The sequence below is a fragment of the Paramormyrops kingsleyae genome, chromosome 21 (genome assembly GCF_048594095.1).
Source record: "Paramormyrops kingsleyae isolate MSU_618 chromosome 21, PKINGS_0.4, whole genome shotgun sequence".
NCBI classification, from domain to species: Eukaryota; Metazoa; Chordata; class Actinopteri; order Osteoglossiformes; family Mormyridae; genus Paramormyrops; species Paramormyrops kingsleyae.
Genome location: NC_132817.1, coordinates 5,205,059 through 5,227,381, shown reverse-complemented (window position 1 = coordinate 5,227,381; position 22,323 = coordinate 5,205,059). Strand labels below are relative to the sequence as shown.

General features: G+C 50.1%; 1 protein-coding gene across 2 annotated transcripts in view; it reads left to right on the top strand.

The window, feature by feature from the left end:
• The window catches only part of ryk (receptor like tyrosine kinase), a 37,237-nt gene extending 14,981 nt beyond the window's left edge, over positions 1-22,256 (top strand). Inside the window, exons 2-16 of one of the 2 annotated variants that reach the window (XM_072704544.1) lie at positions 3,905-4,026; positions 4,119-4,218; positions 4,369-4,500; positions 5,629-5,691; positions 8,510-8,654; positions 9,778-9,878; positions 10,761-10,844; positions 11,908-12,033; positions 13,481-13,567; positions 15,029-15,098; positions 16,291-16,423; positions 18,026-18,135; positions 18,427-18,586; positions 20,219-20,355; positions 21,252-22,256. In XM_072704544.1, coding sequence (XP_072560645.1) covers positions 3,905-4,026; positions 4,119-4,218; positions 4,369-4,500; positions 5,629-5,691; positions 8,510-8,654; positions 9,778-9,878; positions 10,761-10,844; positions 11,908-12,033; positions 13,481-13,567; positions 15,029-15,098; positions 16,291-16,423; positions 18,026-18,135; positions 18,427-18,586; positions 20,219-20,355; positions 21,252-21,363 — 1,682 coding nt within the window. In that variant the 3' untranslated portion in view covers positions 21,364-22,256. The remainder of the gene's footprint in view (positions 1-3,904; positions 4,027-4,118; positions 4,219-4,368; positions 4,501-5,628; positions 5,692-8,509; positions 8,655-9,777; positions 9,879-10,760; positions 10,845-11,907; positions 12,034-13,480; positions 13,568-15,028; positions 15,099-16,290; positions 16,424-18,025; positions 18,136-18,426; positions 18,587-20,218; positions 20,356-21,251) is intronic. The other variant, XM_023822276.2, reaches the window with a different exon arrangement.
• Positions 22,257-22,323: the final 67 nt, after the last annotated feature.

Sequence of the window (22,323 nt, the reverse complement as noted above, 5' to 3'; positions counted from 1 at the left end):
TCTCTGCTCACGTCCAGTCAGTGGGTAACGTGGGAAATTCCTTCCCGCTACAAAATCCCAAACTCTTAAGCAGAACTGGAGAATGTACTGACTCATCTGTCTCAATAACTTCATGAACTCAAACATTTCAGGTTGCATGTCTCCTCCCCCCCCCCCCCCCCCCCAAACTGTTGACTTCTGCTCTTCCTGTGCACATTTGCGCTTTTTTGAACTTTTGTTTTTTGCTGTTTGCTGATAGCAGCCGTGATTTTGCACCAGCCCGTCTCTTGGTGTCTGTAGTAGATTGAGGGAAGACTGTGTGCAGCTCGGTGATTTAGGACACTGTCTGTGATCAGAAGGTCACTGGTTTAAATCCCAGGGCCAGCAGAGTGATGTCATCACTGGGCCCCCGAGGGAGGGGGGCCCCCAGCAGACATGAAGGCCAGCTGCTCCAGGGACTGGCTGTCCCTGCTGCCTCAAAAATGTATGTGCTTTTGGATAAAAGTATCTGCTAAACAAAGAAAATATAAATGTATAAACATAGAATGTTGCCAGTTAAAAAGGACAGAAGACTGCAGGAAGGTCACAGCTGTTGAATGTCAGCATGGTTAATGTCCGTGCTCAAGAGTTTCTGTAGTTTGCTGCTACTTTTAATCAAATATGTCGTCTCCTTGTAAGGGGTCAAACTTTTGCCGTCACTCAGCTGTAGTGGTGAAAGGTGCGTCTCCTCTGGCACGTTGAGATGAGCTTTTCAGCCGTCAGCCAGCCATTTCACGCCGCGCCCGTTCCGATCTCCAGCAAAGGAGAGGTTGAGAGGAGGTCTGAGCTCAAGCTTGGCCCTGGCAGACCTCCAGCCCGGCCCAAACGCCTCTTCCTTTCCAGTCCTGTCGTTTACTGGCATCTTTGATGCTCCGGTCGTTTGTGACTCGCACGTCTGCGTGACGCCTGCCAGCAGAGATGGATTCCAGGCACCTGAAATCAGTGCAAACCGCCGCCCCGCTCCCTCTGCTGTCAGATTTGCCGTTAGCTGTGTAATTTTCCCTTGTACTACACAGAGGAAGACGTAAATCTGTCACATGGCTGCGGTTCGTGAGCGAGGGCGGCCCCTGTCACATGAGAGATGTGAGCCCCCCCCCCCCCCCCTCCAGGTGCAGAGCAGACAAGCCGCAGGTGACTCCGTGGAGAGGGGGGGGGGGTGTTTGAAGGTCTGTCCCCTATGAAAATGATTTTAGCCATGTCCTCTCTATTTGGAGTTAGCGGGTTAGCAGAGAGATTTACAGGCCGTCTCTATTTCTGTTACCAGCGTTTGCCTTGTGGCAATATACACTTTTTTATCACTTAAGTGCTGATAGGAAGATGTGGTTTGGAGTCTGAAGTTAAGCATTTCGACTCCTTAAGATGGGGGATCTGCAGGTCCGCCTGGAACTGCAGTTGTTTCTCGTCTGCGCTTGACACGATTCCTCTCCCATAGACCACCCCCCTTTCTGTGTTTCATAGTATGATCCAATGCAAAGTGTGCCTGCCTTTTTATCAGAAGGGTTCATTCAGGGGGGATTGGGGGGCACCTCACTGGTGTTTCTTCCACCTGTACACCAACTTGCCCAGGGGCCTTTTCTCTCTCATTTTTACCGTGTCTCTTTGTCTGGGAACTCGCCTCGCCGTGAGCTTGTTTGGCTCGCATGGTGTGCCCTTCTCTCACAAGGTTTGAGTGTTCTCAGCTGTGCCCCCTAGTGGTCAGGTCTGCAGCAGCGCTTGTTTCCCTTCTTCAGCATTTGATAAAATCATCAGGCCAGGTTGCGTGGGTCAGTTAAGTTTAATAGCTAAATAAATGCTTCATGTCATTTTTATACTGGAAAGCCCCACCATGTCAATGAATTCCACTTATATCTATGGAAACTAGATTTCCCAGTTTGGTCTATTGGCCAGAGCAGACCGTGCTCGGAATGGGACCCGTGGGAGCTGGTCTGCTAAAAATGCGACCTGCCGGCGTAAACATCGGCTCACGCCGTCCGCTCTCTGCCCTACATGGAATTCTGGCGAATCCTGTTTTTCCTCCCAAGAGCAGATGGAGTTTTCAGCTTTTCTGTCTAACCTGCTCAAAGTTCAGGGGATTTGGGCCTGAGGTTCTGCAGCTGCCTTGGGCTTCGGGTCGGGTCGTCAGGTGGTGCTGACCGCGCACTGGTGCTGCTCCACAGACATGCTCCTTCGCCGTGGCAATGTCCCAGACGCGTGACGGCCTTATTGTTGAAATACCTTATTGCCAAAGGTGGTGGAATTTTCCTCACTGGAAACTGGAAGTAATTCCTCAAGACACTGAGGCTGTCCGACTGTTGCTTTTTATGCAGACGGGTGGCTGTGGAGTTCCTGCACTGTCTAATCGCACCGCGATGGTGCCTGTGCACTCGCATGTCCGTCTGACCTGTATCTGCATGAGAAAAAAATACTTTCATTCCTGCCGGCAGCAGAAATTGGAGGAAATGTGTCCCTACTGTTCTTTTATGTGAGAGGTAAATTCGGATTTGGTGGATGTGGGAAGTTAGACTGGGCTTTGGGTTTGGCTTTGGTAGCTGATACCGATAAATTATGAAGTGCCTGGATGTTTGATATCGGCTCTGGACGTCGCTATTGAGATGCTGATCACCTGGCAGGAGCCTCTGTTAGGAGGTCAAACACGTAAAGCACAGTATGATAAACCACTGAAGTACGCGCGGAGCCCTGGGGACTGTGGCGCGGCGTGTTACACACGGAGCTGTACCTCTGACCCGCCTCTGATTGGTTCACATGTGAGTATTGCCCCCTGTCTCCCTCGAGGGCATCCTGGATTCTAGGGACAGCAGACGGGAGCCTAGCAAATGTGCTCCCCCCCCCCCTTCTTAAAGATGCAGCAGGCAGATGTCTGGACCTCCAGCCGCCCCCTTTCTCAGTTGCAGTTGGGTGGGGGGGGTTGTCCCTTCCTCCATCCATGGGAGATGTTTCCCGACAAGGTGTGGAAGGAGATGGAGCGCAGTGTGGAGACCCAGATCGATGGGCCCAGCACCGCCCCCACTGCCCTTTGAAGATGATCCACCGAGACCAGGAGTCCCCCCTAGTGCCGCCCACCCCACCCTGACACTAACCATATCTCAATGGATCCCCCCCCCTTCTTTCAGCAGCTGATGAGTATAAAATCATTCTCTTTAAACAACGGGTGTCAGATGCTGTCCAAGCTTGTCAGATTTTAGAGAGAAAAATGTATAGGTGAGGAATTCAGTGGTGACTAAGTGGCGTGGGGGGGGGGGGTTCTTGCAGGTGTAGCCAGCATGGCTCCTCGGTTGATGTTCCCTGCCTGAATAAAGCAGAGACACTGAAATGTAAATATCCTGGGGGTCAGTTTTTCTTTCAGAGAAAGAAGAAGAGAAAACTGACTAGGGCAGAGAACCGTTTTGGGAAGCAATCTCAGTGGCACCTTGAGGACTAATCTAGACGTGGGCCGTCTCCTCAGGGTCTCCACACCTCCCGTGAATAGTCTGTTTCCGTGGATACAGGAATATGCAAATTCCGTAAAGTATAAATGGTGTATTTGACATTAGAAGGACGTGCTGATGGCTTGATGGGCGTCAGCTGCAGCCTGAACTCATTTTTCCTGCCCTGTTTTGGTGCGGATTCTGCTGGAAAACTGTCCCCAAACCTGACTCTCAAATGTACACACCATAGAAATATGAGAATCGTTTGAGTTCTGTATTCAGCTGTCCTTTCTTGCCGGCTGTGTTGAATTGTGCCTCCAGTCAGTGTCTCTTCAAGCTTTTGTCTTGCTGATTTTGTGTCTGGCTCTTTAAGCTGCTGTGGAAGGGGGGCTTTGTTGCTGCAGATCATATCCCCAACCCCCCCCCCCCCCACCCTCATCCTGACCAGGTGTCATTCTGCCCCCCCCCCCCCCCAACCCCAGGTCTTGATGCGGAGCTCTACTACGTGCGGGATGATGTCATCAACCGCTATGCCCTCTCCTTTGTCCTTCCTGTGCCGAGCGAGGTCAACATCCTGAATTTCACCTGGCACTCGAAGAGCAAGGTAGGCCTTGGCACCTCTAACCCCCCCCCTATGGACTCCTGATTCCATGCAGAATCGCCTAACCTCTCTGGCCCACACTCTCCCTTCCGCAGGTGGAGTACAGTTTGGCCTTTCAGGTGGACAACCCTGCAGCCATTAAGTTTCCCACCAGCAACATCCCTGCCAAGGGGGAGGTGCCCCGCAGCCCCTCAGGTTGGCCAATCAGCTGCACCGGTCTTGAAATTGCTCCGCCTCCACGGTCCTGCTTATTGTTCAGCCATCCATTGGTTCTTGTGATGAAGGTAGATGAACATATATTGTTGTAACGGCTTTTGATCCCGCCCCCCCCCCCCCCCCACCCAGTTTTCCAAGTCAGCCTCACCTGCAGTGGGAACATGGACGCAGAGGTGGTCGTCACCATGCAGCTGAACATCAGCCTGGCCGCCAACAACTTCACGGCCCTCGACTTCAAGAGGAGGAAGATATGCTATGAACGTGAGAGTCCTGCAGCTTCCCTCGTCAGCCACCTCGGGCCGCCTTGTTGAGATATTAACGCAAGTTGTGCTGAGGCGAAGGTCAAAGGTCATACACTAAAACTGCACGGCCCCTGCACACAGATCACATGCAGATTGGGGCTGGCATATGGCTCAGTGGATTAGGACATTGTGTCTGTGATTGGAAGGTCGCCGGTTCAAATCCCATGGGTCTGCATTGTGATGTCACCGTTAATCCTCTGGCCAAAGCCATTAACCATAATTTTTCCAGGGACTGGTTGACTCTACTTTCAGTCGTACATCACTATGGATAAAAGCGACTGTTAAATAAAATGTAAAAGAGAGCCCTGTTTTGGGGGGGGTGGGCTGTCTCGCGGGCCCTTAAGGACTCCATGACACTCATCGTGCTGCTGATAAAGGGTGGGGGTGTATCTCCCCCCCCCCCCCATCCATTGCTATTTTTACCCTGGAGATAATTTCAAGGCGGCTGTTTCTGCATGTTGTCATATGATCAGTGGGCGGGGCTTGAATGCCAGCCTCGGCCTTGTCTGCCTCGTGAGGCACGTTAGCAGTTTGGACGGCGAGGCTTTCTCAGGACCTTTGCCGGTCACGCTGTCATTAACTCGTTAGCAGGGGCGCTTCTGATTGGTGCGGCTTCTAAAGGAAGCAGGCAGTCACCTCCGTTGATTCGCTGGCTGTCAGCAGCTACAGCATGTTTTTTCACGGCTGATACTGCCCAGGGAAACAAGCCTCCTGTACATATCTAATTAATAAACTGGTTTTGTATTCTTGAGTGTGTCTGAATTGGTCCGGTGACTTGGTAGGGATTATTGTCGAGATTTAGACTCTCAGCTCCCTGCTCAGGTCACACTGGTTCTGAATAAACAATGAAAAGGGGAACGACTGGCTGGAAGCGATTTATCGTGAGCCATTTAGTTGGATTATTTTACGTAACATGATGCCGTTGCTAAGATTTTGAAAAGTGAACTTGCCTAAAATGAATTTAAGCTGTGATTTGTCCACTGAGTGCCATTTAATGGCACACAGAGGAGTTCCTTCCATTTCCCAAGATTATTTCCTACCACTTCCGGATTCCGAGCTCTTCTTTCCTGTTGTCGCTCCGCTACAGGGATCGAGCAGCCGGACCCCAAGCTCCCAGTGTTCCCGAACAAGAATCTGAGCAAGCCTTTGTGTAAGTCTGCAATTCCCCCTTCTGTAAACTCGGCTCACCAGGCTCCCCCTGGTGGTCATTTGTGGTGCATATGTGACACTGTTCCCGGGGCCATTACCTGTTACAGCTCAGGGGTTAAAAATGTCTGTCAAATGAATCCAGGGTATTTTTCACTTGAATGGTGAGTTTTTCTGCTTGCTGGGGGTTGGCCTGCCGGTAATGGTTAAATGGGTTCAAATGTGTCTATTTGGTCAAACTTGTAGCAAGACTGAATTACTTTCTAACTTAAATTCAGTCTTTCCTTGGTTGTAAACGATGAGATTTTGTGAAAGTGCTGTACTATATACTTTCTCAGGTAGAAATTCGTGAAAAATAACTCAGTTTAACTTGATTGGGGAAAAAATGACCTTGACTCTTCTGCTTAAATGTTTGGTTTCATATGGTTGAACTGGGAGATTCAGTCTGTGAGCAGCTCGGCTGAGCTACAGTCCACCAGGAGCGACACTGGCAGCCTCTAGCACGAGGACCGTGCAGAGCAGATAGGCGTTCTTCTGCTCCGTCACCCGACGGTCTTCCAACTGCATCCTAGTGCTTCAGTGTCACTGTGGTTTAAATCCTAGTTTTCCTCAGACTTTTCCAGAAAGGTGGCTTGACTCATTTGCACTCCTGGCCCAGGCTGGGAGACGTGGCCAACAAAAACATATCGTATATTCAGCCTTTTTCCGTGCTTGGCAAGACGCGGAATGCATTAATATTCTTTATGCTTAACCGCTTTTTGGAAAAATCTTGCCATATTGTTACACAAAATTACATGAATTAACCAGTAATGTTCTTTACTGAATATGACTGAGGTGATGGAATCTGACCTCACAACTGATTCCTCTGATTCCTTCGACTGACATGCACGATATTCATAAACATAATTCATAATCTGTGTGCATCATACTTCTGTCCTCGCCTCTGCCAGTGTTGCTTTCGTGCAGCAGTGTGTCGGCAGTGCACTGTCCCTTCGTGAATTCGCTCATGTCATTTGTATTCCAGGATACCTCTATTAATTTTGTGCTCATTTGGCCCAGAATCACATGACAAATTGCGGGATCAAAGCACAGACCGTTGAGGAAACTTGATCGTACCTCTGGCCACCGCCGTCGATTCGGGCCCTCCAGCGCCATCCACTGCGACGTGCCATCAATTCACCCCCCCCCCCCCCTTGACTTGAGTCCCGAGCTGAGTGACTGCCAGTCGGCCGCATTTCTTGGCTCTCAGTTTGGCGGCTTTGGAGGACGCCTGCAAGGAAGGAGCCCACTGTTTCTCACACACACTGAGCCGGAACGAATTGACGAGCCACGCGTAGATCCAATTATAAGGGAGCCTAGCAACGATTAGCGCTCGTTAAAAGTGCCCGTCTGCGGGGAGAGCGATCCTTCAGGCAGGCGTGCCTCTCATGCGCTGCATGCACACACTGAAACATGCTGAAGCTGCTCCTCACTTTTGGGAGGGGTCCTCTCCCTAGCCTAGGGAGGGACTCCCCCATGCATCAATGCACTTGCTCATCCCAGACCTCCCTGTCACAAAGACTTTGTCTGAGATTTCACTTGTACAGGCCTATGTGAGTTATGACTGGTTGACTTTACGAACATTCTGAGACCACAGATGTGTGCCCACAACTGCACTGTAGCCATCAGTGCGAGATCTGTCCCTTGTGGGCGTATGACGGTGTCCTCCCCGACCGCCGGCAGCGCGAGAGCTGTCCCTTGTGACCGTATGACGGTGTCCTCCCCGACCGCCAGCAGCGCGAGAGCTGTCCCGCGTGGGTGTATGACGGTGTCCTCCCCGACCGCCGGCAGCGCGAGAGCTGTATGACGGTGTCCTCCCCGACCGCCGGCAGCGCGAGAGCTGTCCCTTGTGACCGTATGACGGTGTCCTCCCCAACCGCCGGCAGCGCGAGAGCTGTCCCGCGTGGGTGTATGACGGTGTCCTCCCCGACCGGCGGCAGCGCGAGAGCTGTATGACGGTGTCCTCCCCCACCGCCGGCAGCGCGAGAGCTGTCCCGCGTGGGTGTATGACGGTGTCCTCCCCCACCGCCGGCAGCGCGAGAGCTGTCCCGCGTGGGTGTATGACGGTGTCCTCCCCCACCGCCGGTAGCGCGAGAGCTGTCCAGCGTGGGTGTATGACGGTGTCCTCCCCGACCGCCGGCAGCGTGAGAGCTGTCCCTTGTAGGCGTATGACGGTGTCCTCCCCAACCGCCGGCAGCGCGAGAGCTGTCCCGCGTGGCCGTATGACGGTGTCCTCCCCAACCGCCGGCAGCGCGAGAGCTGTCCCTTGTAGGCGTATGACGGTGTCCTCCCCAACCGCCGGCAGCGCGAGAGCTGTCCCGCGTGGCCGTATGACGGTGTCCTCCCCGACCGCCGGCAGTGCGAGTGTCTGCCAGTAGTATCCCCATGAGAAAATGGTGATGAAAAGGTTAAAAAAATTCACTAAGCAATATAACTTAAACATGATATAATTTTATTATACAGTATACTATACATATGATCAGTTTTGCATATAAAATAAAGGCCCGACTTGTGACCAAATCGACTTATGACTTGCCAGTTGGAACTAATACTCCTGTATTAGGAAATACAATGTAGTTTATATAACCTAATGAATCGGTTTTGGGAAGTACAACAGAGCCGCCCTCCTCTTTTAACTTTAATTTTAATGTCACCCTTCATGAAGTATTGTGATCTTAATTGTTCTTATTTTATTGTAGCTGCCTGGTTTTTGTGTGCCATTCCACCCTGACCAATTCTGTTTGGCCCCTCTCTTACCTCCAAATGCCCCCCTCGTTTCCTAGACGATGGTGTGAATGCGCCCCCCGGCACCTCTACCCGCGTCTTCTACATCAGCGTGGGCGTGTGCTGCGCCGTCATCTTCCTGGTGGCCATCGTCCTGGCCGTGCTGCACCTGCACAGCATGAAGAGGGTGGAGCTGGATGACAGGTAAGTGGCCTGCTGGGAGTGGGAACTCACTGCTGCCACCTGCTGGCTGACCAGTGCTACTACCATCCCCCATCCCCCAGTCTTATAGTTAGTCAGCGGAGTGAAAATCAGCCTCCGCCGACTCTGATTGCAGCACTCGTTAATTGCATCGGCCCTGGAAGGTATTACACATCCTTCCATTGATCTGTGAGCATTTTATTACCTATGAATGACCCGCTTGTCCTTAACCCTCTGGGGACTAGGGGTAGGGGACACACATTCACTTGTAAATATGTCAGATTTATGTGAAGTTTGTAATTTGACATCAAAGTATAGACATTGCAAAATGCAGTTTGGAACACTTGCAGAAACATTATAAAAGTACACAGTAAGCAATGCTGGCAGTTTGTTTTGATCCCAGATATCTGATCACCAAAGTCTTGGCTACATGAAGATGACTAAATGGTGTAGTTGCAACATTCAGTTGGATAAATAAATAAGAAAAACCGAACTCATGTCACTATTTCTGGCTCCTTTCATTGAATATCCCTCCCCCCTTTTATGGCGCTGAAGGGGATGTATCTGGATCGCGTTCCACCGTTGCGTTGTTCACCAAATTACCATGCGAATGCGATCTGAATACGCGCTAATGTGGCTATTTAGAATGTGAATAGCGATCTTCGGGTGAGAGCGGTACTACACGCCCCCGAAGCAGGTAAAACAAAGTAAGGTGACATGGTTTACTTTTTCACTGATTTAACCTAGTTTTAAAAACTTTAATACTTCCGACAATGGACATTTTGAAAAGAAGACAGATTATGGATCAGCGTTTTTTTCCCATGTTTCTATAATAAGGTTTCAGCGAGTTACACGAGAAAGATACGCGACATTGTCGACGATGCCGTCGACTCCAGGGGGATAAACAGTATAAATGTGCCTTCTAAATGCCTTTAGCTCTTACTGTTCTGAGATAAATTAGATGCAATGGCTCGTTTTGTAATTGATGTAGATGAATCCGATTGTTCTTCATTGGCCGGATCACTGAGTGCACCCAGTGTATGTGATTTACGTGTGTCACCCTACAGTATAGTGGGACGTTTCCATAGCGATGTCCTTACTTTGTACCCCTCTCTTCTCTCTTCAGTGGCAGCGACAGCGGAAGTTCCCAGGGTCTCTCCCAGCCGTCCACCCAGACCACGCAGTATCTGAGGGCGGACACACCCAACAATGCCACGCCCATCACCAGTAAGGCTCCGCCCCCTTGTCACATCACACATCCCGCATTTGTGTGAACGTATCAAGGCCCGTTTCCACCACTGTGCATGTGGCTGTTTGTCATTGGTAGTTGGCATCCAGCAGGTTCAGAAATTTCCCCCAGGGTACTGCATGCTGGTGTACGATAGCTCAGTATGCTCTGTGACCTCGCTGGAGTGGGGGGTGTGTGTATGTGTGCATGTGTGCATGCACACGGTTTGCTTGGCCTGAACTGGCCTGTGCTCTCAGGTTGTGCTGGGAGGGTGAGTTGGGTGGGAAGGGGGGTTATGCATTCAGTTCTCTCCCATCATCTGGAAAATTCAATTCTGTGAGCCAAATTGAGCCAAATTTTGCATTCCAGTTTAAAATTAGGTAATTGGTCATGAGCTGCCAGTTACTCTCAGTGGCTGCTGGTGGGCGGCGAGACCGATTCTTGTGCATTTTGCTGACACCTAGTGGGAGCACAGGGTTCTGTCTTCAGCCATAATAGCCGCTGTGCTTTGTTCCTGTGAGGGAATCAGCGATGGTGGTCGTGACCACGGGTCGCTGTGCACCAGTGATGGACACCAGCCGCTTCTGCAGCACCAGCCAAACCCCCTTCATCTGGGCTTTTCTTAACCTGGGTTTTTCCTTGCAGTGGTGTAACCTGAAGTTGTTTTTCTAGCAGTTGGTCTCGTTTTTCCGGATGGTGGGTGGTTCCTTAAAAACGCAGCCCCCCCCCCCCCCGGCACCAGGGGCCTGCTGTGAGGCGGCCCCCTGGCCCTTTCCCCTGCTGCCTGGTTTTCTCTCCTTTTTGTGTTCTCTCAGCGCCCCCCCCCCCCACCACCACCCCCCCCCCCGGGTCACTCATCTCCCCCCCCCTCTTGCCATCAGATAGTCACCCCGGTTCTGCACCCATCCTTCAGCTTGCCGCTGCCTCCTTCCCCAACCCTGGCGCCCCCTCCCATGAAACCAAAAGTAAGTCTCGTCCTCATATCTGTGTGCTCCCCTGTGCCCCCCCCCCCCCTGGGTCAGCAGCCCATCTCCGCCTGTTTCTGTGCTTGACCTTGCCTCTCCTGGGGTTCTCAGTCTCACTTTACTTGGGGCTCACTGTTGCATTGAAGTCTGTGGTTCTCATCATAACCAATGTCTCCCCAGCATGTCTGTCTTATTGTATTGGGGTAGTGTATTAAATGTTTTGGACTTACACTAAGAATTTGCTCACAACCCATACAAAGCTGGCGCTGTGATTACTTCTTAAACATAAACTACTCTGACCTTGTTCTACGGGAGATATAAAAATTGTGTTTATTGACCACTGGGTGGCGCCAAAGGGATACCTGTACACAGGATCACAGTTCGAATCATGGACCCGGCTAGAATTGTGAATTTCATGTTCACCATTTAGCCCAGAAATTAACTGCACTTAAGCACCATCATTTTTCAGTTGTGTATAGGTGATTTCGACAAGGAAGCTGACAGCATCTTTTCCACCCAGAAGTACATATTTGGCAGGCTACTGTAGCTTGTCACGTGTACCTGCACCCCAGAAGTTGATTACCGGGGGCCCAGAATGGTTTACTGCGGCTGGTACTGTGTGGTGTAATCGTAAACACCAAGTGTCACAATTGCACTGCGTCCAGGTTGTCGCACTCTGGCTTTGTCCCCTTGGCGATATGTCACCATCACGGTTAACCACATCCTGAAATGTCACATCCCCTCACCATGAACAGGCCCCTCCAACCTCCTGCAGAGTGCGTAGATTAGGTGACAGGTTTCACATTAATTTCACTCTGCGGCTGCAAAGCAGAGAGAAGGGTGGTGAATTTTTTTGACACGGTGCATTCTGGGTAAATGCTTAGTTGCTCGACTTTTCTCTGATAAGAGAAAAGCAATCAGCTGGCATTCCTCATTAGTTATCTCTAACTCACCTGTTCACCCCAAGGTGTTATATCAGCACATTTTGCAATGAACCGAACCGCCGCCGTACTTTCTGTGTCATCCGCCCAGCTGTGAACGTCCGTGTGTGCGTGTCTGTCAGGTTACCCGTCGCTGCGGATCGAGAAGAATGACCTGCGGAGTGTAACTCTCATGGAGGCCAAGGCTAAAGTGAAGGACATCGCCATATCCAGAGAGCGGGTCACTCTCCGTGATGTCCTGCATGAAGGTACCCCTCCACCCCCACCCCCACCCACAGAAATGGCTTATGCATAGAGAACATGAGACTAGTGTCTGGGACAACCTGGTAGCCATAAATGGATCTGCCAGACTCTGTTCCTAGTGAGGTTTGTGCATGCACACACGTGTACCGTGCTCCGTCATCCAGGAAGAAGCGAGATACTGCCTCCCGTAGGGCCCAAGCGGACTGACAGTTTAAGTCGCTTGATGTATTAATCCCTGGCATCAGTACCGGCCCGTGCGTCAAGGCTCAACACCAACAATGAGCGATCAGCAAAAGCAAGCATCCCTTCGGGGACTTGCACTGCACCTGTGTTTAAACAAAACCTCCATTCATGAACGATCACACTCCCTCATTTGTTTGCCTCCAAGTGAAGTGATTTTAGCTGTAAGTTCAGGACGATGTGGCTGACCACCATTATTGCTAAACTTGAGATTTGACTAATGAAGTTCAAGAGCCCAATCATCTTCAAGCGATTAAGGTCTCCATGGTGAAAAGCTGTCAGCACTAGGAAAACATAGGAACATAAGAAATCTACTAACGAGAGGAGGCCATTCGGCCCATCAAGCTCTTTTGGGGAGAATTCAACTAATAGCTTAAAGTTGTTTAAAATCTTATCTAGCTCTGATTTAAAGGAACCCAAAGTTTTAGCTTCCGCTACAATAAGATAGCTTGTTAAAGCTTTTGCATGTATGTTGGGGGAGTTCTCTAAAACCTGGGAACATGTAACATACTGAGGTGGGTGGGATCATGTGACCAGATGAGCCAATCAGATGTGAGCACAGATCTCTAGAACAAGACTCATGTCTCATGCTTGCTTCGTGTACGGTTAGCTGATAGCACAGTCTAGCCCGAATGACGAAGGGGAACAGAAAGCTCTCTCCTCCCAGTTTTCCCCCGCCCCCACCCTGAGTGGAACAGGAAGACTTCCCCCACAGCATTTTCAGACTGTCTGCATACAAAGCACGCTCGTGTTCCCATTGGTCAGCTTGTGTTCCCCTTCAGCTGCACGAGCTTTCGGAGAGCTTCTGGGTAATGCATCTGGGCAGTATCCATTGGGACTTTTCAAAGCTAACTGGTTGGGTTCTGGGATATAAGCCCCTCCCCCACTTATAGTAGCTTCCATAGCCCTCAGATTAGCCCCCGACACTCTCACTGTGCACTTGTCCTTGGGTAAAGCGTGCAGGGTTTTGGAGACACTATCCGTTTTGTGTTGCACAGTAAAATCTCAAACACCAGAGCCAGCAGGAGACTGACTGGCATCTACGTTTTTGGAAGCATCTCCATGACGTTTACTTGGTGTTTTTCCAGACCGCTCCAGGTTAGCGAGGTCAACAGGATGCCCAGAAGCATCTGTCCCCAGATCAGTTTCAGAGCGTCGTTTGGGGAGGGGATGCACATTCACTCCTGTCTGTCTCGCCTCTCCCCCTATCAGGCACCTTCGGGCGCATTTTCCACGGCGTTCTGCTGGACGAGAAGGACCCGAGCAAGGAGAAGCGGGTCTTCGTGAAAACTGTGAAAGGTGAGTGTGTTTTGGTCCTAAGAACATATACAACAAAGATCCGGGCGGCATGACAAAAAAAAAAAGGATGAGACAAAGTATTTTGTTCAATATACTAATACTGGCAATGTGATTTCGTTATAAATATAGCGATGTGATTTTGTTGTAATAAATATTGGGGTATTTATAAAACAAAAAAAGGAGTTTCTCTCAGACCCAGCGGAGGTAAAGCTTTAAACTGTAAGAACTGGATGTGCATGACATGCGATCGGTATTATCTAGCGTCGACCAGTCCAATAATATATTACGGCCATTTTTCGAATTCAGTACAAAATACCCTACCTCAAGTTGTGATGTTAAACGGCGCCGGTCCCAGTTTTAACGCGAGTGGAAAACGAACACCTTGAAGTACCATACTTTTGGTACTTTAGTACGGTACTTTCTCGAAGTACCAAACGTACGGTACCTGGTGTGGTGGACAAACACCCTAAGTTGCACGTCCCAAATACTGAAACCAACAGGCTGTAGCGAGGGCACTCAGGGTCCCGGGGACAGTAGCGTCACCCGTCACCTTGAGGTTCCACGGGACCGAACCTTATCCTCCCAGTGTGAATCTGTGATTAAAGCTTAATGAGTTTAAGGTTTATATTCTTAATAGCTGATTAAGTTGTGGGTTCAGGTTGAGTTGACTCTCCGGCAGGGACATGCTGGGTCCAATCAGATAGTGTCTTTTAAAACAGCAGCTTGTCTGAAGTCCAGGTTGAAGCTGAATTTTGTTCCTGTTTATATGGGAATGTCTGAAGAGCAGGTAAGGGCCCATGAAAATTGTAAGTCTTGTTCTTACTTCAGACAGGTCAGGATTGCTCATGACACAGGGCTGCTGATGCCTGCTCCTCCCTGAGGGAAGCCCCCCCCCCCCCCCCCCCCCCCCCAACCCTGATACTGCCGTGTCCTCTCTGTGATGTATCTGTGTGCACATGACCCATAAATGGACATGTGCGGACAGCCTGGCAGCGTGACGCCAGTCTGGGCATGAGTGTTGAAACATCTCGTACCCCCCCACACTCCTTTCAGGATGTACGAAGACAGTTCCCCCCTCCTCTCTGACTCCTTAGTCATATTTACCATTAGCCCAATGTGAGCTGTCAGTCCCATCTGACTCACTCTGACAGTCAGCAGATCGGCGGGCAGGGCTCCGCCTCGCACAGGGGGCTGCCGCGTGTTTGACCACCGTGCCTGTGCACGCTCTGCCTGTTTGGCCTGTTGAAGGTGCATTCAGACGCCAGTTAAATGTGCCATGAGTATGAAAACAGCTACTCCCCATGAACAGATTGTGACCTTTAGAGAGCGAAGGCTGTTTTTGCTTTTAGTTCCGTTTTCTGCTTCAAAAGCCTAATATTTCCGTGGTATTGAGTGGTTTGTATGCATCATGCACAATCCCCTGTTAATCCCTCTCTCCCTTTTTCTCTGCCCCATCTTAAGACCATGCGTCTGAGGTGCAGGTGACGATGATGCTCACTGAAAGCTGTAAGCTGCGGGGACTTCACCACAGGTAAGAACCGAGTTTCCCTCGAGGCCCTCCTGAGATGTTCGAGACGGGGCTCTTCCAAAGTTCTGTGTTCCGTTGACGTCAGATGTATCCGCCCCCAAGACGCGGAAGTTTGCACGTCTGCCGGCGGCCGCCGTTTACGCAACGGCGATTTCTTTGAGCAGCGGGTTGTTGCCACCTCCTACTTATTGGGTTTTTTTTTTCTTGCGTCGTTGCTGGGAAAAAAAATGTCAGTCCTTGCGCTCTGACCGCGAGGCGCACAGTGAGGCGTGCGGACACACGCACGCTGCCCACTGCTTGACGTCTGTAGTGTGCTTAAACATTTCGGCTGCAGCAGATTGCAGGCTTTGGGATGCCGTGTCCAATCCCTGCGGTAGGGTCCCGCCTCTACGCCCCAGTGCAGCTGTTTCGTCGCACCTCCTGATTGTATGATGCCTCCGGTGGTTAGCGTGAGGATTGTTGTGCCAGGACCGTGCAGTACTTTCAACCCTTTAAGAAAAATAACAATGAAAAATCCCAAAAATGCTGCACGTTTGGAATCTGGGGAGAGCAGACTCCCTGTTTGTGGGAAATTTTCTGGTGTAGGACCACCACCTTCTGCATTCTGGTGTAGGACCACCACCTTCTGCATATTTGATCTGAGAAATTCATCGGTCGGTCTGATTCAAAATGGTCGTCTCCCTCTCACACAAATTTATCCTCCTGAGATCCAAGGAAAAAAAGTGTCCTTCAATTTTAGGCTATTTGTGATTTTCTATGCCTTTGGAGGAAATAAGACATCTTACGTTTTAGATTTTTTCAAATTTATTTTTAATTTCACAACGTCTTTAGTGGTACAACAGGAATAAATATGTTTCCTTACATCAGTGAAAAGAGATGCAAAAACAAAATGTCCACTACAATGGACATACATGAATGGGTGGGGTCTCAGGAGGTTACAGCTGAAGAGAAGGGCCTTGCTTGCAGTGAGCTGCAGCAGCTGGGGTTTATGTTTTGTGTCATGTCGGTCAAGTCTTCTAACAACTAGAGGAAATGACTGACTTCTTTAAACTGATGTTGTAACCATGCGAAGAGTGCCAGGAGACGAGAGTGAACGGGGGCCGGGTTTGATAACAACTCCTGCACCTCCCAGAGTAAGTGTGTGACTTTCATGCGGCGCACAAAGCTGGCATGACTCCTGTGTCTGTTCCCGTAGGAACTTACTGCCCATCAGCCACGTGTGCACAGAAGATGGGGAGAAGCCCATGGTGCTGCTGCCGTACATGAACTGGGGCAACCTGAAGCTCTTTCTGCGCCAGTGCAAGCTGGCTGAGGCCAACAACCCCCAGGTGAGGCCCAGGCTTCGGCCTGCATGTTGGTCGCCAACCACCCAGTTGAGGACCAGGCTTCGGCCTGCATGTTGGTCGCCAACCACCCAGTTGAGGACCAGGTTTTGGCCTGCATGTTGGTTGCCAACCACCTGGTTGAGGCCCAGGCTTTGGCCTGCATATTAAACCCCCCCCCCCCCCTGTTGAAGCTCAGGCTTCGGCCTGCAAGTTGGCCGTCAACTCCATGAGCGAGTCCCAGACTTCGAGCCAACATGTTGTGCACCAACTCCCAGGAGAGACTCAGACTTTAGCCTACAGGTCACCAACATCTAGATGCAACACCTGTGGTCCCAGCCCAACATCACAGCTTTTTGCGTCTGCAATGTTAATGTTTCAATCATGAATAAATGTATTTGTTTCTGTGCTGTTTATTTTCAAAAAGGCAGCAAATCCTTGCAAATGTTCTATAAAGGGGGTATTTAATGTGGATTGTTGATTCAAAAGTACTACAAGCTAATCTTTTCGGATTCAACGGACTTCAGAGCAAACCGCAGATATTATTTAGGTTGCTTGAGCCTGAATGTATGCCAAAAGCCCACTGGGATTTCTGCGAGCACGGTCCTGAGCACAGCTGTGGGCTGCAGGCCCCTGCACAACGGGAACATCTGCCGATGCGAGGAGAGAACGAAGGAGCCTGCAAGACCGGGCGTGCTCTGCACTGCAGCCATCCACACGAGGCCTCCCACCCATTACCCCTCCCGTCATTTGGCTCCTGGCCACCATTTGGCTGTTTAACCTGGGGGAGAAAAAACCCAAATCACATCTTGGTGGCTTCGCAGTCGACCCGGAGATATAAATCATAAGAATGTGAATAAGGAGCTGGCAGATTCCCAGCCATTGTATGCTTGTAAATGCGCACAGAGCCTCACTGTTTTCAGAGTGACTCTGAAGTGCTGCTGTAGAATCATTTACCTGCGTTAGCAAAGGGCTTTTTTCCCCCAAAGAACCTTCCGTGCTTTTCCTGCACCCTTCACACACTTAGGTGGTTGTATATTTGAAGCATCTTGAAATAAATCTTGGTCCCGGGAGCTTCCTCAGGCCTACAGCTTCACTACCCAGATCCCATCCTGAATGTTCTGTCTTCCGCTTTGGAATCAGCATTTTTTGAGGGACCAAGGAGTCTCCAACTTCCAGAATCTGGAAGTATGTCCAAGGTCCTCCACCACCCTCACACACGGGTGTGACATCCACCCATGGGTAGCTGATGAGTTGAATGCAATGCTTGTCAGTCTTGTGTCAACTGGGTGTTGATGGCTTTTACAGCCTGGCAGGCTGAGGTTACCATGCTACCCGTACCGGTGGAGCAGGTGCAGTGACTGCTGGGGGTGGCACAGGGTTCTGGGGCTTCTCATGGGCACTGTCCGGAGCTTCGGTGCTCCAAAGCCTGCCAGCACAGCTGAACAACACGAATGTGGTAACGATGACAGCATGGCAGACGTGTTGCCCGAGACCCAGGCCTGTTAAGACTTGTGGAAGGTGCACGTTGTGTCATGAGCTGCAGCGTTGCAGCTGGTCGCCCCAGAACGTGCTACTTAATCTCTGTCTGCCCCTCCCTCATTCCAGGCGATTTCTCAGCAGGACCTGGTGCACATGGCCATCCAAATTGCCTGTGGCATGAGCTACCTGGCCAGGAGGGAGGTCATCCACAAAGACCTGGCAGCCAGGAACTGTGTGTAAGTACCCGCTTGTGATGCTTCTGATAGCTGTTGTCCGCATGGCCCAACCTACTTCCCATGATTTTTTTTTTTTGGATTAAACCTATCAGTGTCTAACCAAACTTGATCCTCTTGTGGTCCAGGTGTTGCTGTAGGAAAGTCTTGTGTTGCTGGTCTTTCAGATTTGGTGTTGGTGTTATTGTTCTGTGGCTCCACGTGCATTTTTGTGGTGCACCTTCAATGCTTCTCGATGCCGCTGTTGGGGCTTTGTCGCCCTAATCCTAACCCTAACCCTAATCTGTACCACAGGATCGATGACAGTATGCAGGTGAAGATTACAGACAATGCCTTGGCCCGTGACCTCTTCCCCATGGACTACCACTGCCTAGGAGACAACGAGAACCGACCCGTCCGCTGGATGGCCCTCGAAAGTCTGCTCAATAACGACTTCGCTAGTGCCAGCGATGTGGTGAGATGCCCCTGTCCTCAGTTCAGTTTTTCCTGTTCTGCTTCTTGCTCCTCCTTCCTTCTCCTCCGTCATCTAGCTATCTCCGCCATAATCGCAGCCGCAGGTAGAGTTTGTCCTGTTCTGGTCACAGGGTAACTACCTTCATATGTGTTGGTATGATTGCATAACTTCCCGAAGTTCAGCTCTGATTCATATGGGTCCGTATGGGTCCTTGGCTCTGCAGGTAAGTTTTCAAATGCCAGTGCTGGAAATGTTGTCATTTTTGCAGCGTGATGTGTTGCTGTAAGCCTTACGCACTGCCCCCTCCACCTCATACAGCTGTCAAGCCTCAAGCATGACACACGTACACCTCCCGTCCTGGTCTGCTGTGTTCTGGCTCTCTGCCACCTCACCCTCACCCTCATCCTAATACGAGTCTTGCTTATTATTTGTGTTCTTCCAACATGCAAATTTACTTGTGAAAATTAAGCTGGGCTGTGCATCCCAGAAGCTTGTTTCGTGTGTCTTGACGAAGTTCAGTCCTGAAAATCCTCCGACCCTGAAGTTGCCGAACAATCACGCCATTCCAGGACATCCCCGAGACGAGATCGCAACAGTACTTTCTAGTGAAACAGAGCAGAGTTGCTGGCTGCTGTCGGGACCCGCGGTGCAGCCTGTCATGATGTCACTACAGTCCCACGTTAAATGCGGCTTATATAAATTGTGTATTTTGCTTTGTGCTGCATGGCGGCAGGGTCACTGTGTCCCTGCTGGCCTTGTACATTCCCCCCCTTCTTGGTATACTGAGTGATTACAGTAAATGGCATTTCAGCAGGAAAACATTGAAACTCACGGAAACTGCTGTCCTTTATACAGACTGCCTCTCTCTTTGGGCCTTTTCTTCCTTTATGTTTATTATTTGTTAGGACCCCCCCCATAGAGGGGGCAGCTGCCGTGGTTCAAGGCATTCGGCCTTAAATGGGCCCCTTCTGGACTGGACTGTGAGGGGAACAGAAAGGCGTCTTCCTGAAGGAATGCTCCATGACTGCTGGGTCTTCTGGGAGTCTCCGGAGACTCCCTCGTCTTGGGGTTTGGGGGGGCTCCTGTTTGTTGCTCCCGTGGTCACCTGGAACCGCCTCCATGTTCTCGGGCTCCGCACAGTTCTTCCTGCAGTTGAAAGCCACATTCCTAGGATGGCTTAAAGCCAAACCCCGCCTATGACAACCCCCCCCCCCATTCTCTGGAACCCATCTCGACTCCTGCCACAGTTCTCTCCGAGTAAATAGTAAATGACCGGGTTACCACATACGTTTCCGCTAATTGTTCCTTGGTACCCAGTTGCATGAACTCGTGGTGTGGTGTTGTGTGAGGTTATGTTTGCTTGTATGGAAGGAGTTGTATGGTTGGATGCTTTTTAGGAAGGGTGGGGGGTGAGTTTACAAGGCTGAGTTTTCAAGTGCTTCAATCCTCCCTCCTCAGCCCAAAGTCCTGAATAAATGGGATGCTGAGAGCCAACTAGCGTGACTTGTGTGTAATTCATGCACACTCATTGTGCAGTGCATGCTGGGAAGCCATTTGCAGTTAACACCCTTCTAGTTTGGTCAGCCTGTGACCTGAGGTGTGTGTCCTCACCCTGTCTGTGTTATCCTGCAGTGGGCCTTTGGGGTCACCCTGTGGGAGCTCATGACTCTGGGACAGACGCCCTACGTGGACATCGACCCCTTCGAGATGGCCGCATACCTGAAGGATGGCTATAGGATAGCACAGCCGATCAACTGCCCAGATGAACTGTGAGTCCGCCTTGCTTCCCCTTCAGGGCATGTTCTGCAAGCCAGCAGAATGTCAGCCCAGTACTGACAGGCAGTTGTCACCTGTGAGACGAAACTGCGGTGCACAGGAATCTTTGTCCTTTACGATGACCGCTGAGTGTCGTGTTACAGAATGCTCTGACCAGTTAAGTATCGAACTGTAAGGATGGATGAATTTGGCTTTTTATCACTGTGCCGTTTGGACTCCATTGCTGGCCCTGCCTCTTCTGAATGGTACAGCAGGTCACATCAGCTCTCAGGCTTCTGGCCAATATTCCAGCGTCTGCGTCAGTCGAACGTTAACCCTGCCATTCACTGCCGCTCCCCGGACGCTCCCCTTAGAGCGCCGCTCAACGTTCAGATGACGTGAAGGGGTGAAGATCTGTCAGAGTGAAGGCATAGACAGGCCTTGGACATACTGGCAGATGAAAGGAATTGCTTTATATCCTGTTAGTCTCAACTTGTTTGAACATGAGGTATAACAAAGTAATGTAAATTGATTACTTCCATTTGGAAATAGTTATGGTAGAATAGTACCATTCTTACTGCAGTTACTCTATAGAGTAACTGCAGTAAGTATGCAGTTACTCTATAGCGTTTTTCAACCCAGTCCTCATGGACCCCCAGACAGTTCACAATCGTGCTCCCTCCCAGCTTCCAGCACACCTGCACCAGAATACATCACTGTTCTTTTTTGATCGGTTCATGTGTACTGGGAGGGAGCAAAAATGTGGACTGTCTGTTCCCCAAGGACTGGGTTGAGAAACACTGGTCTGTGAAGTATGATAAATGTTATTACGTCAAACATGTTTGGAGTAATTCTGGAGTAAAAGACATTGTTGGGAAAGATTTGACTTTTCTTTTTCTTCTGGATGCAGATTTGCAGTGATGGCCTGTTGTTGGGCTTTGGACCCGGAAGAGAGGCCCAAATTCCAGCAGCTCGTTCAGTGCCTCACTGAGTTCCATGCAGCTCTCGGGGCTTATGTCTGAAATCCGGCCCCCACCCCCCTGACCAACGGTGGCACTGCCCTGGAAGAAGTACATCTGCAAGAACATGAAATTGTTAAAGAAGGATTTCAGACTCAGACTGATAACCAGGCGAACACGGATGCATTACATTGCTACTGCATGATAATTTTCTTGTTTGTGCTTTGAACAAAGCCTCCGAGGAACTTTCTGGACCTGTAACTGAGCTTCTCTTCTCAGTTTTCTGTGCAGGACGTGCAAAGTTTTTGTCCTGGTGACAGGTCATGAAAGACGGATCTGCTCACGCTGTGTCATACAGTTTTAACTTTTTTTAAATGTTCGGGTAAATGCTACTAGGTCATTATCTCAGCTTTTAGCCTGGTTAAAACTGATCTCAGTTTTTTTAGTTGCTCCCCCGTCCCATTTTTTTCTGTTTTGTCTGAGTGGAGCAGCTTGTGACTGTTTTACTTTATAAGTTTATTTTGAGAGAATCTTCTCCAGAAGAGAGAGGGCACCAAAGGACCAGGCTGTTGATGAGAAGATGCCAGAACCTGTCTCCAGGATGTTTCTGAAGCTATTGTTGACACATGGACTCAAACCTCTGTGGGCGGTGTCCCAAGCATGACTGGTGACCAATATGACCAATCACAAGACTGTTATGTACAGCAAAACTATTGGTTCATATCAGCAAACCTTTTACCTATAAATGCTCCACCCATTAACAGGGATTGCATTTAAGAGTTCAGGTGTCATATGCAGTGTCTCACTTTTTGCCAAATTTGTTATATTGTCTAAGGTTCACATGCAGTTTAAAATGAGCTTACCCTGTTCTCAAGAGAAACAATAACTGTCTATAGTGTGTTCCACTTTAAATGATGGTAATGTTACAATGATCTGTAAATTCATGACCCAGCTGACGTCGCTGCCAGTGTGATCGTGGTTTCGCTTGGATGTTTTTCTTGAGATTTCCGTGTGAATGAATCT